At 45.7% G+C, this 18,920-nt stretch overlaps 1 protein-coding gene across 4 annotated transcripts in view; it reads right to left on the bottom strand.

Moving 5' to 3' along the window:
* Positions 1-4,533: 4,533 nt before the first annotated feature.
* The window catches only part of LOC124150316 (cytoplasmic aconitate hydratase-like), a 47,128-nt gene continuing 32,741 nt past the window's right edge, over positions 4,534-18,920 (bottom strand). For all 4 annotated transcript variants that reach the window (XM_048380791.1, XM_046522295.2, XM_048380790.1 and 1 more), the window contains 10 exons: positions 18,701-18,785; positions 18,178-18,334; positions 15,626-15,690; positions 14,991-15,050; positions 13,979-14,083; positions 13,065-13,210; positions 10,965-11,112; positions 9,016-9,138; positions 7,695-7,880; positions 4,534-6,409 (listed from right to left, as the gene is read on the bottom strand). In XM_048380791.1, the coding sequence (XP_048236748.1) occupies positions 6,299-6,409; positions 7,695-7,880; positions 9,016-9,138; positions 10,965-11,112; positions 13,065-13,210; positions 13,979-14,083; positions 14,991-15,050; positions 15,626-15,690; positions 18,178-18,334; positions 18,701-18,785 (1,186 nt within the window). In that variant the 3' untranslated portion in view covers positions 4,534-6,298. The remainder of the gene's footprint in view (positions 6,410-7,694; positions 7,881-9,015; positions 9,139-10,964; positions 11,113-13,064; positions 13,211-13,978; positions 14,084-14,990; positions 15,051-15,625; positions 15,691-18,177; positions 18,335-18,700; positions 18,786-18,920) is intronic.

Here is an 18,920-nt window from a genome sequence, read left to right as displayed (position 1 = left end):
GCATAGTCACCTTTTACGGTTAGCATGGGTTGCTGAAGACCTATTCCAACCCGGATCTTCACGGGTCGGATAAACATGTAAATATTTAACATTAAAATAACTAAATTGGATAGTAACATTAATAATTACTGCTGTGATGAATCATGTATACCAGTCATCTGGGAATGGTTTGTAAATGGTAAAACAACATGAAAAATGTGAAAAAAATGTAATGTAATGTGATGTAAAAAAATATATACCAAATGTCCTTTTTAATATGATATATGTTTGCACACTTTTAAATATAAAGATGTTATCTGTTCTAAGTTAAACTTCAAAGTTAAACTTGCAGCAAAATATAAATATTAATAAATTATTTTTACTGATATAATATATTTTTGCACACATTTCAATGTGCTGGTGTTATGTATCAAAGAGCATGAAACATCGCCATAAAGAATTGTGACTTCCAAGTGAAAATATGTAATATGTAATATGTTATACAATGAAGGACACTGCTCGGCAAAAGAAAGTATACACCGATGTTGGATGGTGTCTAAAAATGAAACAGGCAAGAAATGGATGTTAGATGGGGATGTGTTAGATACGGGTATCATGGCTGCGTTTTAGACGTTAAGTTTGCAGTGTTTCGGGGTCTGTTTTCGTGTCGCCACAAAACAATAAACAAAATGCAAACGAAGGGGATGAAAACTGATGAGCTGATTATGTCGAGAAAAGAAGAGAGTGAGTGTGGTTTTACGCCGCTTTTAGCAATATTCCAGCAATATCACCGTTGGGGACACCAGAAATTGGCTTCACACATGTGGGAAATCGAACCCGGGTCTTTAGCGTGACGAGCGAAAGCTTTAACCACAAGGCTTCCTTCCCCACCGCCCAACCGCCCCACACCATCCTATATGAGAGATGGAAGGGCCTAATGTGACATCGCTTGGTCGCAACGCTGAAGACCCGGGTTCAATTCCCCACATGGGTAAAATGTGTGAAGCCAATTTCTAGTGTCCCCAACGGTGATATCGCTGGAAAATTGCTAAAAACGGCGTAAAACCAAACTCACTCACTCACTCAACGCGACGTTTGAAAACAGGCGCTAGGACCTTCATCAACCATGTGGAGACCCGTTACGCAACTGTCTTCAATGACTAAATACACAGATTTCGCAATAGTAACCCCATTTTAAATGTCACCATCTGTTTTATGTACTCTCGATGTTTGTACTTATCAAAAATTGCATTCTCTGACATTTAGATAAAGGAACTTGAATGGTAATGTGTTTTCATGCATGCTCAGATGCAGTTAACGATTGTTTGTAGTCGAATGAACCTAAACACAAACACATACACATCATTAAGTCAGAACTAAAGAAAGCGATTTCCATCGAAATGGTCAGTGTCCTAATAAATGTGTTTATATGTAAAAGATTCATACGCATAGATGGTTATTAGAGTTAGGTACATTTCGGTTAAGAAGAATAAAACCAATAGTTTAATTTTGCAGAAATAAATATGAGGAATACTTTTGTAAATTGTGATGGCCTTGTCATTTCAAAGGTCAACGTTCTCGGGTCAAATGTTGTTTTAATTGCTATCGACCTTCCGTGTCATTTATCAGAATAAAATAAATTATTTGGTTGGGGGGGGGGGGGGGGGGGTCGGTTGATCGAGGCTGGTTCATTTCTGGCGTTGACGTGTTGTACTGAATGTATGTACTTGGGAGTGAATCTGACCCTCAATATCAGTGACAGGTTTTTCAAGAATTTTCCAAAGGGCTATAAAAAAAACAGAAACCAAACATGATGTTCCTTGGCTGTGGACTTCAACTTGCCAATAGAAGAAATGTATGTGCTACTCATTAAAAGTAGGTCCCAGCTAGAGTAACTGACCTTTGTCAACGTGAAGCTACTCTAACCCAACTCTAACCTTGTCACGACAACGGTCAGACGTTGTTGACAGTCAATCCTGTCATAACGTTAAGAAGTGCAGTCAGATGTACACACAGCGACAAAACGAAACAAGGTAACAATTCAAACATATTTCGGCCAAATCCAACTATTTATATTTGTGGAGAAGGTTCCATGCCGCTGAGGTCTACAAGCCCAGGTATGACTACTAATCCCGCTTGGCTAGGCCTTGTGCCCTCTCAAAATTGTTTCACAATTTATATCTCCAAAGTTGCCAAAACGTAGCAAATGCCTTATCTATGTCACAGTTAGACACTGATATTCAGTATATTAGACAGTTCTTTTGATAATGATAGCAATTATCCCTGTAGTTTCTCCAGATTCCCGATGGTTCCTCGATGGCCGAATGACAAGGGCTACGCCATGTTTGTTTGTAAACACTGAAAGCCGTCCAAACTTGACCTTTGATATTTGCATCTATATCCGCATATGACCCCAACGGATATCGTTTTTATCCGTTGGCTTTATCCTGCCGAGAAACACACCCATTATATGATAAATATAGTTACATTGCTACTCTGAAATAACACTAAAGATGCGGAATTCGAAGCGACAACCATGTGATTCCGGCACGTCTAAGGGACGCAACTCCGCAACACTGTTGTGAAGAAGAAAAGACTTGTACAAGGATGCCGTGGCTATGGAATGCTGTAAGGGACATTCTCGTGTTTTCAACATTTAAAGACAGCTAGACAGCAGTGTGCAAGAACGCGAGATTTGGCCAATATTGAGTCTTGGCAGGCGAACAAATGGTTGCTACTGTGAGGTGAGGTGAAATTGGGTTTAACGTCGCGTCCAAGATTATTGCACTTATATAGCGACGTGCATGCACGTGTATGTGTGTGTGTGGCTGCTTGTACTAGTCCGGACTGATGCCGATTTATAGTGCTAGCTCACTGAGATACCATGCCGCAGTTTAACATGAATACCCCACTCAGACACAGTATACTGACTCCGAGCCGACCAGTCCTTGTTTTAGCCCCGTAATGCCGATCGCCAGACAGGGTAACAACAAGTACAATCTTTTAACGTCTTTTTGTATGATGCGGCCCGGGATCGAACCCTGGACCTTCCGCTCTCCGGGCGGACGCTCTACCACAAGACCACGGAGGCGGTCTGGTTGCTACTGTGAGTAACGATTCCCCGCCGCTGGGGCCTGATGTTTAACCAACAACCTGGTCATAATTTTCCACTAACAAAAGTTAGGGACCACTTGATTCTTTCATGTTACATGTTACAGTAGTTAATCTGTCAGGACAGATTAGCAATAATGTGAAAGAATACGGTGGTCCTTAACTCTTTTTTTCGGAAGTATAAATTTATGACCACCGATCCCCATTTTGTTTGTTGTTTAAAGCAGCACTCAACAATATTCCAGCTGTATGACGGCGGTCAAGACCAGTAACTGACATCATGAGCATCGATCTTCGCAATTGGGATACGATGACATGCATTAACCGAGTCTGAGCCTGACCGAGTCTCACCACCCGATCCCGTTAGTCGCCGCTTACGACAAGCAAAGGTTGCTGAAGACCAATTCTAAACCAGATCTTCATGGGTCGGGCGAGTGAGTGAGCTCCCCTCGGTGAGGTGGGTCCTAAGTGGTAGCAATAATCTGCAAGGATCTGATTTTCATATTGATGAATAATGGCAGATAAGGGACAACATTCTACACAAGTTCAGAGAGTGGATGTTCCAGGGTCTGGTCCTGTGTCAGATTTAGTTGGCTCGAACATCTACAGAGTGAGTGAGTGAGTGAATGAACATTGTTTAACTGCATCAGCAATTTCACAGTTATTCGCAGGGAATATAACAGCTCGCGGTCACATAGTTGGAATATTTCTGAGTTAAAACAAACTGTATAAATAGGGTAATTACGACATGCTAGATAGATATAAATCTTAATATTTGATTTAGCATCAGGGTTTGAAAAAAACTAGAAAACTAGTCAACACAAACATGTTGATTCGAGTTTCGAAAACTGAACAAAAGAAACTAATTGAATGTTCCCATGTTAACTATTTCAAAGTTGCATGATTAGAAAACACATTCCCACTGCTACTTTCCTGATCTGGTAAGCAACGCTCTGACTGGAACAGCAGAAATGGTCTTCACACATTGTATCGATATTTGGAAACGAACCCAGGCCTTTGTCTGATGAAGATCCAGCTTAGAATAGGGCTTCAGCAACCCATGCTTGCCGTAAAAGGCGACTATGTTTGTCGTGAGGGGCGACTTACGGGATCGGGTGGTCAGGCTGCCGACTCTGTTGATGCACGTCATCAATCTCAAATGCGTGGATCGATGTTCATGATGTCAATCATTGACTGTCTGGTCCAGACATGATTATCTACAGACCACAGTCGTGCTGCAGGAATATTGCTGAGAGAGTTAAACAGCAACAACAAAAAGCTTTGATGAGTGTCCGCTTTAACCACTAGGCTATCCACTGTCCCAGCCACACACTACAAGCAGGGAACCCATGGCCTTTACCTGAAGCATATGGTATAGGCTGCCCGAAAGTCACTTTGAGGATGCAGTAATGTAGATAACAAATACAACACAAAACAAGTACCTGTATCACAATTCTACTTTTATTGCCATACATGAAAATCCACTGGCAGTTTGACAACACCCTCCCGTCATATACATGTTTCCATACAACTAAATACAATGATTCTATCAGTCAAATGACAGTCACGCGGACATCGGCATCCACCCATATACACAAGCAAGGTTTTATCAGGAATATGCAGAGCAAATATGTAATGCTTAGGTGCAGTACAGAAACCATTCATACAACCTAGGAAAATACTTTCTTCATGATTTCATACAAGTTGTGACTTCATATATCTACTTGTTTATAATGGTGGACCGTGAGGATGGTTCTCCAACACTTTCAGGAACATCAAATCAGAGTACGAAATTGAGCTCTGACGTTTAGCATAAAGCGACAATTTCTATTATGAAGGCTACACCACAGACTCATTTCTATTGCGACCCATTTAACATGATACGATGTGAGAAATAACTTCATCGAATCAACTGATTCGTAACATGTAGCGTCAACATTTATTCTCTACTTTATTCCTTATAGCAGTAAATGGATATAAAATAGAGACAATATCCAAGTGAACCTTTTTATCGCTACTGGCTTCTGAAAAATATAATTATTAATTTTAAGTCAGTCATAAATCCTTTACTAAGCAACAACAAAATCTGGATAGTAATCGTCTCAATTATTTCTCAAAAAAGTAAAACATCGGTTTAAAACTAAAAAAGTAAGTCATACAAACATAAACAGTTGTACACCAAATACCATCTTTCAACAAAGAAACAATCTCACCCACAACATAACAAGTATGTAATCATGGTAACACTGTATACACTGTAACACAGGATAGGATTTCATTACATGTGACTAAGGGCAGTTCCATATAATTTGACTGATTTAGAAAGTGATACATTTGATTTCAACATGCATCCTGTTTCTAGTGGGATTCACTGTTTTCTACCAAGTTATCTCCCCTAGAGAACTCTCCACAGTAATACCAGTACAAACACACCACAGGTTATTGGAAGTTTATGTGAACAGTTGAAAGAGTCAAGTATGAAGATATTAAGTAGTATTCTCAAGTGTTAAAATCTGCTTGTCTACCTAACAGTCTTACAAAGCCAACCCTGAGATTTTCAAGCTATTTTTTTTTTCAGTTTGTGGATCGGTTATTTCAGTTTCCAAACCTGGGATTTTATCAACCAGTGACTAAACTCATATTGTTATCCAACATAGTTGATAATTCAGGTTATTCAGATAATTCATCAGCAGTACATTTTATCAAAAAAGGTCATCTTTTCATTTTTTCGTTAACTGGAATTTGTTTTTAAAACAAAAGAATGCCCCTTTGAATATAAGATAGTGGGTCCTTGAACATGTTGAAATTACTGCTTGACCCTTAACCTTGACTGAGAGAAAGTGGACTACCCAAACAAAGTTAGATAAAAAACATACTACTCCACTTCTAATAGAGACATATGCATCTGTCCATTATACACAAACTGATTCTTATAATGTAAAATTTACAGTTAAATAGAATGACATATCTGATTATCCCTATCAAAAGTAGAGCAGTAGACTTCAAAAACAGAAGATTCCGGTCACATTATTTGGCCAGTACATTTGGTAATCTGAGTCAATCCATTTTTACATGTGTGAGAATATTCAGCAAGACTATAATGCCTAAATTGCTATGGGCTGTGCAGTGTTCAAGAGTAATACATTGAGATGGGAATCTGGTTCTCGCCACGAGGACCGATGTTGGTGACATCCGACTGCGACCTTGTCTACAGCATGCGCCGGATCATGTAGTTAAGGATACCACCGTTGCGGAAGTACATCAACTCCACTTCAGTGTCGAAGCGAGCCTTTGCTTGGAATGATCGACTGTCACCAAGCTGTAGAAGATTGAAAATATGTCATCTACAAATATCACGTGACGCAAATAGAAAGACAAGTAATCATAAAACCAATGACAGTATAGCATAGATGATCAACCTTGTATTACAATTGTAGACACGGTTCAGTGTTGATCAAGTATTCATTTGCTGTGAACCGTCAAGGCCCATTCCACAAAGCAATCGTAGCACTAATACAATTGTAACCCTTACATTGTAACACTGACTATGGCTGACAAGGCAGTTGTTTTGAAACTTGGATTTGAGTGAGTGAGTGAGTGATTGATTGAGTGAGTGAGTGAGTTGGGTTTAACGCAGCTTTTAACAGTATTCCAGTTATATCACTGCGTGTCAGCTTAATGTGGGAGGAAAGCCCGAAGTGATGCAGGACTGAGACGTTTATCACTTCGGTGAAACCCACAAGCACGGGTTTGGTGCTGACAAACCTAGAAACATTAAGCAGGGCAAACCGGGATTCGAACCCACAATCATAGGTTTCTGGCGTGCCCAAGGGACGCAACTCTGCACAGCGAATCGCGGCGCCTTAGACGACTGGGCCACCCACGCCCCCCTGGATTTAAGTGAGTGAATTTTACAACAATCTGGCAATATCATGGCGGGGGACTTCAGAAATGGGCTTCACACACTGTACCCATGTGGGGAATCCAACCCAGGCCTTCGGCGCGGTGAGCAAACGCTTTAACCATTAGGCTATCCCACCGCCCCAAATTGGATTTGAACTTCTGTGGAATGTTCCAGCAATATCATGGCGGGGGACATCAGAAATGGGCTTCACACACTGTACCCATGTGGGGAATGGAACCCGGGCCTTTGGCATAGCGAGCAAACACTTTAACCAATAGGCTATCCCACCGTCCCAAATTGGATTTGAACTTCTGTGGAATGTTCCAGCAATATCATGGCAGGGGACATCAGAAATGGGCTTCACACATTGTACCCATGTGGGCAAGCAAACGTTTTAACCACCGCCCCAAATTGCATTTGAACTTTTTTTCTGTTTTCTGTGTGTTTAGTCATTGAAGACAGTTGCGTGACAGGTCTCCACATGGTTGATGAAGGTACTAGCACCTGTTTCCAAACGTCGCGTTGAGTAAGTGAGTGAGTTTGGTTTTATGCTGCTTTTAGCAATATCACAGCAGGGGACACCAGAAATGAGCTTCACACATTGTACCCATATGGGCAATCAAACTCAGGGCTTCGGCTTGACGAGCAAACACTTTAACAACTAGGTTACCTGACAGCCCCCTAAAAATTGACAACTGACCTTGACCTCGATGACCTGGCCAGGTTGAATGTCATCAGGGAGGGTTATGCTGAATGTCTCCTTCCCGCTGAGCTTGAGAGTGTCGGCGTTCTGTCCGTCCAGGTACTGTAGGGGGATCAGACCCATCCCCACCAGGTTGCTGCGGTGAATACGCTCATAACTCTCCGCTATCACAGCTCGTACACCCTGAGGAAAGGAATAACAGAGTCAGTAGGGCCGGTTAATACATTGACATATGACTCATGGAAGTCAAATGTTTGTTGTTTAATGCCGCACTCAGCAATATTCCAGCTATGTGAAGGCGGTCTGTAAATAATCGAGGCTGGACCAGACAATCCAGTGATTGACATCATGAGCATCGATCCACGCAATTGGGATACGATTACATGCATCAACCAAGTCAGCGAGCCTGACAACCTGATCCTGTTACAACAAGCATAGTTGCCTTGTACGGGGAGCATGGGTCGGTAGACAAAAGAGCCCTACTCTGTGCATGAACTTTATATCAACCCTACTGTTGCCTCATATTGACTAGATGGCTGATAGACCGTGGCACATGTTTTACGAGAAATGATACTGTCGATGAAATATAATCTGTATATTCACAAGTGATGGGGGATCCAGGTGGTGGATGTTCACCATATTGGGGGAATTGTTTGAACAGTATTGCAGTCATATCACCGTCTGTCAGCTTGATGAGGGAGGAAAGCCTGCAGTGAAGCAGGTCTAAATTGATTTTTCACTTTGGTGAAACTCGTAAGTACTGGTATGGTGCTGACAAGCCCAGAAACATAAGGGGGGTCTGAACCCATGATCACAGGTTTCTGGCACTCCTAAGGGAGGCTACTCTGCTCAGTGACCTTCAGTGCCTTAGACTGCCGAGCCATGGCGCTCCCAGCAGGTATAAACTAAATCTTGTTCAGGATTTATCTAGGATTCCAAACTGAGAGCCTATGGCCGGCAAATCTTGGAAGAAAATTTCGGAATATTTTCATCATGATTATTTTCCAAAATTCAGAGGTATGTTGAACATTGTATTTAATGCAGTAATCTAAAACTAAGTACAGTTATCAATGAACACACTTCTCCGCAACATAACCATAACATTAGTTCTGAGTATAATAACATGAATTAGGAATTCTTTAATAGGTGAGTGAGTGTGTGAGTATTGTTTTACGCAGCTTTTAGCCATATTCCAGCAATATCACGGCGGGGGGACACCAGACATGGGCTTCGCATATTGTACCCATGTTGGGAATCGAACCAGGGTCTTCGTTGTGACAATTTTTTAATAAAGTGTGTAAACAAATGATGGACTCACAAGCATGAATGGACCCTTTGCTGCCCAGTCTCGTGAGGACCCGGACCCATAATCCTTGCCGGCCAGAATAACCAGCGTCTTGTTGTCCTTGCGGTATCTCTCTGCTGCATCAAACACATCCATCTACAACAAAATACCGTAGCAATCATAGCCAGCTGCACCAGTTAGTACGTATTTCCTGTATATATTAACCCCTCATTGTATCACTGCATCATCCCTGTATATATTACCCCCTCACTGTATCACTGCATCACCCCTGCATATATTACCACCTCACTGTATCACTGCATCACCCCTGTATATATAACCCCCTCACTGTATCACTGCATCACCCCTGTATATATTACCCCCTCACTGTATCACTGCATCACCCCTGTATATATTACCCCCTCATTGTATCACTGCATCACCCCTGTATATATTACCCCCTCATTGTATTACTGCATCACCCCTGTATATATTACCACCTCACTGTATCACTGCATCACCCCTGTATATATAACCCCCTCACTGTATCACTGCATCACCCCTGTATATATTACCCCCTCATTGTATCACTGCATCACCCCTGTATATATTACCCCCTCACTGTATCACTGCATCACCCCTGTATATATTACCCCCTCACTGTATCACTGCATCACCCCTGTATATATTACCCCCTCACTGTATCACTGCATCACCCCTGTATATATTACCCCCTCACTGTATCACTGCATCACCCCTGTATATATTACCCCCTCACTGTATCACTGCATCACCCCTGTATATATTACCCCCTCATTGTATCACTGCATCACCCCTGTATATATTACCCCCTCACTGTATCACTGCATCACCCCTGTATATATTACCACCTCACTGTATCACCCCTGTATATATTACCCCCTCACTGTATCACCCCTGTATATATTACCCCCTCATTGTATCACTGCATCACCCCTGTATATATTACCACCTCACTGTATCACTGCATCACCCCTGTATATATTACCCCCTCACTGTATCACTGCATCACCCCTGTATATATTACCCCCTCACTGCATCACTGCATCACCCCTGTATATATAACCCCCTCACTGTATCACTGCATCACCCCTGTATATATTACCCCCTCATTGTATCACTGCATCACCCCTGTATATATTACCCCCTCACTGTATCACTGCATCACCCCTGTATATATTACCACCTCACTGTATCACTGCATCACCCCTGTATATATTACCCCCTCACTGTATCACTGCATCACCCCTGTATATATTACCCCCTCACTGTATCACTGCATCACCCCTGTATATATTACCCCCTCATTGTATCACTGCATCACCCCTGTATATATTACCCCCTCACTGTATCACTGCATCACCCCTGTATATATTACCACCTCACTGTATCACCCCTGTATATATTACCACCTCACTGCATCACCCCTGTATATATTACCCCCTCACTGTATCACTGCATCACCCCTGTATATATTACCCCCTCATTGTATCACTGCATCACCCCTGTATATATTACCCCCTCACTGTATCACTGCATCACCCCTGTATATATTACCCCCTCACTGTATCACTGCATCACCCCTGTATATATTACCCCCTCACTGCATCACTGCATCACCCCTGTATATATTACCCCCTCACTGTATCACTGCATCACCCCTGTATATATTACCCCCTCACTGCATCACCCCTGTATATATTACCCCTGTATATATTACCTCCCTGTATATATAACCTCCTCACCGCATCACCCCTGTATATATTACCCCCTCACTGCATCACTCCTGTATATATTACCTTCCTGTATATATTACCTCCCTGTATATATTACCTCCCTGTATATATTACCTCCTCACTGCATCACCCCTGTATATATTACCTCCTCACTGCATCACCCCTGTATATATTACCCCCTCACGGGATCACCCCTGTATATATTACCTCCTCTCCACTAGGTATATGGACAGTCCTGGGACCTGGCTTGCTAACAAACTTGTTGACCAATCGGATGTTGGCAAATGTTCCACGTGCCATAACTGAGTCATGCCCTCGACGAGAGCCATAGGAGTTGAACTGACGTGGCACCAGGCTGGAACCAAACACACATACATGGTTAAATCTGGGATTGACATTGAATTTGTTCAGCATATTTATTCAATTTGCTTGCAGGTGTTCAATGCTACAATTAACACTATTCAAGCAAGGCGGCCTGTACATAATGTAGTCTGGACCAGACAAACCAGTGACTGACATTACAGTTCATGATAACTAGCATCTGCATTGCCTAAGTTTTTAATAGTAATGCTTTGTTTAAAAGTGGCATTGTTTTTGTAAATCTAGGGTTAAAAGATTAATAACTGCATCAACAATAATTTCAATAGTGTGAGTGAGTGAGTTGGGATTAACGCCACTTTTAACAGTATTCAAGTTATATCACGGTGTGTCAGCTTAAACTGGGAGGAAAGCCCGAAGTGATGCAGGTTTCAGACGTTCACCACTTCAGTGAAACACACGAGCACGGGTATGGTGCTGACAAACCTAGAAACATAATCAGAGCTTGCCAAGATTCGAACCCACAATCATAGATTTCTGGCGTGCCCAACGGATGCAACTCTGCACAATGAATCGCAGCGCCTTGGACGACTGGGGCACCCGTGTCCCTAATTTTAAAAGTGAGTGTTGGTTGGTTGGTTGGTTGGTTTGTTGTTTAACGCTGCACTCAACAATATTCGAGCTATATGACGGCGGTCTGTAAACAATCGAGTCTGGACCAGACAATGCAGGGTTTCACATCGTGAGCATCGATCCATGCAATTGGGATACGATGGCATGCATCAACGAAGTCAGCGAGCCTGACCACCCGATCCCGTTAGTCGTCTCTTAAGACAAGTATAGTCGCCTTTTACGTCAAGCATTGGTTGCTGAAGACCTTTTCTACCCCGGATCTTCACAGGTCTAAAAGTGAGTGAGTGAGTGAGTGAGTTTAGTTTAACACCGCTTTTAACAGTATTCCAGTTATATTCCGGCGTGTCAGCTTAATGTGGGAGGAAAGCCCGAAGTGATGCAGGTCTCAGACATTTACCACTTCGGTGAAACCAACGAGCAAGGGTATGGTGCTGACAAACCTAGAAACATAATCGGGGCGAACCATGGATTCGAACTCACAATCATAGGTTTCCGGCATGCCCAAGGGACGCAACTCTGTACAGCGAATTGCGGCGCCTTAGACGCCTTGGCCGCCCGTGCCCCCAGTGAGTGAGTGAGTTGGGTTGGGTTCAACAGTGCATTCAACAGTATTTTCGTGAGACAAGATGCCATGCACATCATACATTTATCACGCTACAAGCACAGGCATGGTCCTGACAAACCCAGAATAATCATCATCGGGACATGTCTGGGATTCGAACAATCATTTATGACTAGGCCACAAGGCAAAGTCACCAACGACTGGGCCACAAGGCAGTGTCACCAACGACTGGGCCACAAGGCAGTGTCACCAACGACTGGGCCACAAGGCAGTGTCACCGACGACTGGGCCACAAGGCAGTGTCACCAACGACTGGGCCACAAGGCAGTGTCACCAACGACTGGGCCACAAGGCAGTGTCACCAACGACTGGGCCACAAGGCAGTGTCACAGACGACTGGCCACAAGGCAGTGTCACAGACGACTGGGCCACAAGGCAGTGTCACAGACAACTGGGCCACAAGGCAGTGTCAACGACGACTGGGCCACAAGGCAGTGTCACCGACGACTGGGCCACAAGGCAGTGTCACAGACAACTGGGCCACAAGGCAGTGTCACCGATGACTGGGCCACAAAGCAGTGTCACAGAGAACTGGGCTACAAGGCAATGTCACCAACGACTGGGCCACAAGGCAGTGTCACCGACGACTGGGCCACAAGGCAGTGTCACAGACGACTGGGCCACAAGGCAGTGTCACAGACAACTGGGCCACAAGGCAGTGTCACAGACGACTGGGCCACGAGGCAGTGCCAAATTAAGTTTAGGTAATACAACTACGTAGATCCACTTCTTACCCTCTGCTGGAGAGGTATCTGGCAGCACTGCTGTTCCTGGCAATGCTCCCAGCAGGTGAGATGTGATCGGTCGTCACTGAGTCCCCAAGGTTCAGCAGCACATGGGCATCAGTAACTTCGGGCAGGGTGGTCGGCAGCTCCCTCGTCTGTAACAACACACCACCTCAACAAACAGCAAACAGTGACATGTCATATAACAGTGAGTGAGTGAGTGAGTTTGGTTTTACGCCGCTTTTAGCAATATTCCAGCAATATCACGGCGGGGGCCACCAGAAATGGGCTTCACACATTGTACCCATGTCGGGATTCGAACCTGGGTCTTCGGCGTGACGAGCGAACGCTTTAACCACTAGGCTACCAGACCGCCCCTCATATAACAGAGCTTACCATGGATCAAAACTTGACTAGAGGACGGAAATATAGCATGACAAGGGGCAATGCCATGGATGTTGAGAATGGGCTGGGGTTTATTATGCTTTGTCAGCTTGGTCAGGGATTATATGGACCCACTTACACATGATACAGGTTTAACACTGCACTCAGCAATATTTCAGCCAAATGATGGCCACCTGTAAACAATCGACACCCCGCCAGGGTATGATGATGCAAAATCAAACCCTGAGTGTGAGTATGGTCTTACGCCGCTTTTAGCAATATTCCAGCAATATCACGGCGGGGGATGCCAGAAATGGGCTTCACACATTGAACCCATGTTGGGAGTCGAACCCGGGTCTTCGGCGTGACGAGCAAACGCTTTAACCACTAGGCTACCTGACTGCCCTCTCAAACCCTGACCACCTGATCCGTTTGGTCACAGCCTCTTATGACCAGCATAGGTTGTTGGGGTCATGGAAAGGCAGTGAGGTAGATCTCCCTCGGAACAGTCGAGTGTGTCTCAGCACGGTACAACTCACCATGCCGTCAAAGAATGGCGGTGACTTGATGTAGGTGGAACTGTCTTCCCATGGGAAGAGCATGGTCTCCGGAGCCTCCAGCGAGTTCCACCTAGTGTTTCCCTTCTGCAATAGAACATTAAGGGCAGGTGAAATGGGGTTCAACCTCGCAGTCAACATTACTGCGCTTATATTCTGCTATATAATGCTGACAAGCAAAAGTTTTGTTTGTATGTGTGTGTGTGTGTGCATGTGTGTGTGTGTGTATGCATGTGCTTGTCTGTGTGTGTGCATGTGCTTGTCTGTGTGAGTGCGTGTGTCTGTGCATGTAAGAGTGTGTTTGTATGTGTGTGCATGTGCTTGTATGTGTGTGCATGTGCTTGTCTGTGTGCATATAAGTGTGTGTCTGTGTATGTCTCTGGCTGCTTGTACTAGTCTCGACGTATACCAGTTTAATGATGTTAACCTAATGAGATACCGTGCCACAGTTTAACATGGATACCCCACTCAGACACTGTATACTAACTCCGACCCTTCCAGTCCTTGTCATATACCCTTAATGCTGAGCACCAGCCTGGGTAACAATAAATACCATCATACATATGAAACGGCCAGGGATCGAAACGGCCAGGGATCGAACCACCATCCTTCCACTCTCCAGGCAAACACTGTATCCACTAGACTACGGAGGCAGTGTAATACAACATTAAAGAAGTGAGTTTGGAGTGAGGAGTGAGTACGGTTTTACACCCCTTTTAGCAATATTCCAGCAATATCACAGCGGGGACACCAAAGATGGTCTTGACACACTGTACCCATGTCGGGAATCAAACCCTTGTCCTCGGAATGACGAGCACACACTTTAACCACAAGGCTACCCAACCACCCTTGTGAGTCTGTGATAGGTCTGCGGTGAAATACTTTGTAGTGATGCGATACGACAGCACGTGTCACGTCACCTACTCTAGCCGTGTAGCCCAACAGGAAGGGCAATGGGGAAACACATGCTGCATGACTTTAAGTAAGTACTTACTGATATTCTAGAGTAAACATCTTGGAACATGGCTGGTACCACGTTTTCTTTTTCAATTTCCTGTGGATAGAAAATGTTATTTCTTTAAGGACTGGTTGAAGATGGCAAACACTTTAACAACATGCAGGGCGAGGAACAAAATGTACATAAAACATCTTCAGGTTGACCTTAGAAATACAAGACGTAAAGTTCTGATTACTGCATGGTTGTTTGTTTGTTTGTTTGTTTGTTTGTTTGTTTGTTTGTTTGTTGTTTAAAGCCACAGTCAGCAATATTCCAGCTAGATTCCAGCAGTCTGTAACTAATCAAGTTTGGACAAGATAACAGTGATCAATTCATGAGCAGCCTCCAATGATGTTGATAACACAATCTATCAAGTCAACAAGGTTGATCACCCCATCCATTGAGTAGCCTTGTACGTCATGCATGGGTAGCAGAGATCAATGTAATAGAAATGAATATAGTATTTATTTCTTCTTTCAACACAAATGACAAATATTGAAACACATAACTTGAATATAATGAACAGCCACTGAGTTCCACACCAAACGCCCACCCACCCACACAATATTTTCAAAAGTCATTGCCTGAGAACCATTCTTTTCTTTTTTAAAGCCTATGTGCTCCTAGTTCACCTGGATTTCTTGTCTGGTGGGCCAGATGTCGCGCAGGTAGACCTCCTTGCCTTCTGGGGTTGTGCCTGGAACAAACATCACAACATGTCTCAACATCAAAATACAGAAGACTTCCTAATAGCATATCATATATATTGTACTCTGTGGCACCCTCTCTCTCTTTTCCTCTCCCCCTCCCACCCCCTCTCTCTCCCTCCCTCTCTCTCCCTCCCTCTCTCCCCTCCCTCTCTCCCCCTCCCTCTCTCTCTCCCTCCCTCTCCCCTCTCTCTCTCCCTCCCTCTCCCCTCTCTCTCCCACTCCCTCTCTCTCTCCTTCCCTCTCCCCTCTCTCTCTCCTTCCCTCTCCCCTCTCTCTCTCCCTCCCTCTCCCTCTCTTTCCCACTCCCTCTCCTCTCTCTCTCCCTCCCTCCCTCTCCCCTCTCTCTCCTTCCCTCTCCCACTCTCTCCCTCCCTCTCCTCTCTCTCCCTCCCTCTCCCCCTCCCTCCCTCTCCCCTCTCTCCCTCCCTCTCCCACTCCTCTTTCCCTCTCTCCCACTATCTCTCTCTCCCACTATCTCTCTCTCCCCTCTCTCCTCCCCCCTCCCTCCCTCTCCCCTCTCTCTCTCCCTCCCTCTCCCCTCTCTATCCCTCCCTCTCCCACTCTCTCTCCTTCCCTCTCCCCTCTCTCTCTCCTTCCCTCTCCTCCCTCTCCCTCTTTCCCACTCCCTCTCTCTCTCCCTCCCTCCCTCTCTCCCTCCCTCTCTCCTCTCTCTCTCCCTCCCTCTCCCCTCTCTCTCCCTCCCTCTCCCACTCTCTCTCCCTCCCTCTCCTCTCTCTCCCTCCCTCTCTCTCTCCCTCCCTCTCCCCTCTCTCTCCCTCCCTCTCCCACTCTCTCCTCTCTATCTCCCTCCCTCTCCTCTCTCTCTCCCTCCCTCTCCCCTCTCTCTCTCCTTCCCTCTCCTCTCTCTCTCCCTCCCTCTCCCACTCCCTCTCTCTCTCCTTCCCTCTCCTCTCTCTCTCCCTCCCTCTCCCCTCTCTCTCTCCCTCCCTCTCTCTCTCCTTCCCTCTCCCCTCTCTCTCTCCCTCCCTCTCTCTCTCCTTCCCTCTCCCCTCTCTCTCTCCCTCCCTCTCCCACTCCCTCTCCTTCCCTCTCCTCTCTCTCTCCCTCCCTCTCCCCTCTCTCTCTCCCTCCCTCTCTCTCTCCTTCCCTCTCCCCTCTCTCTCTCCCTCCCTCTCCCTCTTTCCCACTCCCTCTCTCTCCCTCCCTCTCTCCCTCCCTCTCTCCTCTCTCTCTCCCTCCCTCTCCCACTCTCTCCCTCTCTCCCTCCCTCTCTCCCCTCTCTCTCCCTCCCTCTCCCTCTCTCCCCTCTCTCTCCCTCCCTCCCTCTCTCCCTCCCCTCTCTCTCCCTCCCTCTCCCACTCTCTCCCTCTCTCCCCTCTCTCTCCCTCCCTCCCTCTCTCCCCTCTCTCTCCCTCCCTCTCCCCTCTCTCTCCCTCTCTCTCCCACTCTCTCCTCTCTCTCTCCCTCCCTCTCTCCCCTCTCTCTCCCTCCCTCTCCCCTCTCTCTCCCTCCCTCTCCCACTCTCTCCTCTCTCTCTCCCTCCCTCTCCTCTCTCTCTCCCTCCCTCCCTCTCTCCCTCCCTCCCTCTCTCTCCCTCCCTCTCTCCCTCCCTCTCTCCTCTCTCTCTCCCTCCCTCTCCCCTCTCTCTCCCTCCCTCCCTCTCCCCTCTCTCTCCCTCCCTCCCTCTCTCCCTCCCTCCCTCCCTCTCCCTCCCTCTCTCTCTCCCTCCCTCTCTCCTCTCTCTCTCCCTCCCTCTCCCCTCTCTCTCCCTCCCTCCCTCTCTCCCTCCCCTCTCTCTCCCTCCCTCTCCCCTCTCTCCCTCCCTCTCCCACTCCTCTTTCCCTCTCTCCCACTATCTCTCTCTCCCACTATCTCTCTCTCCCCTCTCTCCCCCCCCCTCCCTCCCTCTCCCCTCCCTCTCTCCCTCCCTCTCCCCCTCCCTCTCCCTCTCCCCTCTCTCTCTCCCTCCCTCTTTCCCACTCCCTCTCTCTCTCCCTCCCTCCCTCTCTCCTCTCTCTCTCCCTCCCTCTCCCCTCTCTCTCCCTCCCTCTCCCACTCTCTCTCCCTCCCTCTCCTCTCTCTCCCTCCCTCTCTCCTCTCTCTCCCTCCCTCTCCCCTCTCTCCCTCCCTCCCTCTCTCCCTCCCTCTCTCCTCTCTCTCCCTCCCTCTCCTCTCTCCCTCCCTCTCCCACTCTCTCTCCCTCCCTCTCCTCTCTCTCCCTCTCTCTCCCTCTCCCCTCTCTCTCTCCCTCCCTCTCCCACTCCTCTTTCCCTCTCTCCCACTATCCCTCTCTCCCACTATCTCTCTCTCCCCTCTCTCCCCCCCCCCCCCCTCTCTCTCTCTCTCCCTCCCTCTCTGTTGTGTTTGTGTGTTAATAATAATTATTATTAACACAAATTAGGCCATTTTTAATTAGAGTTTTACAATTTATATAATTTGTTGATGAACCAGGAATCACTAAACAAATAATACATACAAACATGCGACAGAAGGATAGAAGAATAGAGTCCTACCGAGTGGCTGTGTCTCGAAGTCTATACACACAGTTCCCGCCAGGGCGTAGGCAATCACCAGCGGGGGAGAAGCCAGGTAGTTGGCTCTTGTCAGTGGATGTATACGCCCTTCGAAGTTCCGGTTGCCAGACAGAACCCCGCAGGTCACTAGTTCCCCCTGAGGGAAGGTCATCACAGACTTACAGTCCACAGTTCCAATAAACAAGTACATTAAATGGCATAACCCTGAACTTAAATGATTAAAAAATAAACAAATAAAACCCAAAAATATATAGCATGTCTTTGTTTGTTATTTATCACCGAACGCGGAAGTATTGCAGCTATATGACAGCGGTCTGTAAATAGTCGAGTAGGGACCATTCATTCTAGTGATTGACATCACGAGCATCGATTTATGCATTTGGGATACAAATGACATGACAGAGAGCAGTCGAAAAAAATAAAATATTTCATATTCTGTATATTGCTTTTATCTTTTTTATTCCCATTCTGTAAATCAAAAATCAAACAATTGTGTCGTTACCTTCTCTATCCCCTCTGCTACAGAGTCAGGGAGCGGCCCGCTGTTCCCGATACACGTCATACAGCCATACCCTACAATACTGAACCTGTGAAAAATAACAGAAAAAAACACAAATAAAAATAGAAAGAATCCACATCCAAAGTGACATTCCCAGTCTAAAATCATAACAGCTCTGCCACCATAAAGTGAAAGTTGTCCTTTTCATGTAAATATTTGAGAT

The sequence above is a fragment of the Haliotis rufescens genome, unplaced genomic scaffold, assembly GCF_023055435.1.
Source record: "Haliotis rufescens isolate VD_foot unplaced genomic scaffold, xgHalRufe1.0.p SCAF_33, whole genome shotgun sequence".
NCBI classification, from domain to species: domain Eukaryota; kingdom Metazoa; phylum Mollusca; class Gastropoda; order Lepetellida; family Haliotidae; genus Haliotis; species Haliotis rufescens.
The sequence above is the reverse complement of the archived record's forward strand: the minus strand, read 5'-3'. Positions and strand labels throughout refer to the sequence as shown.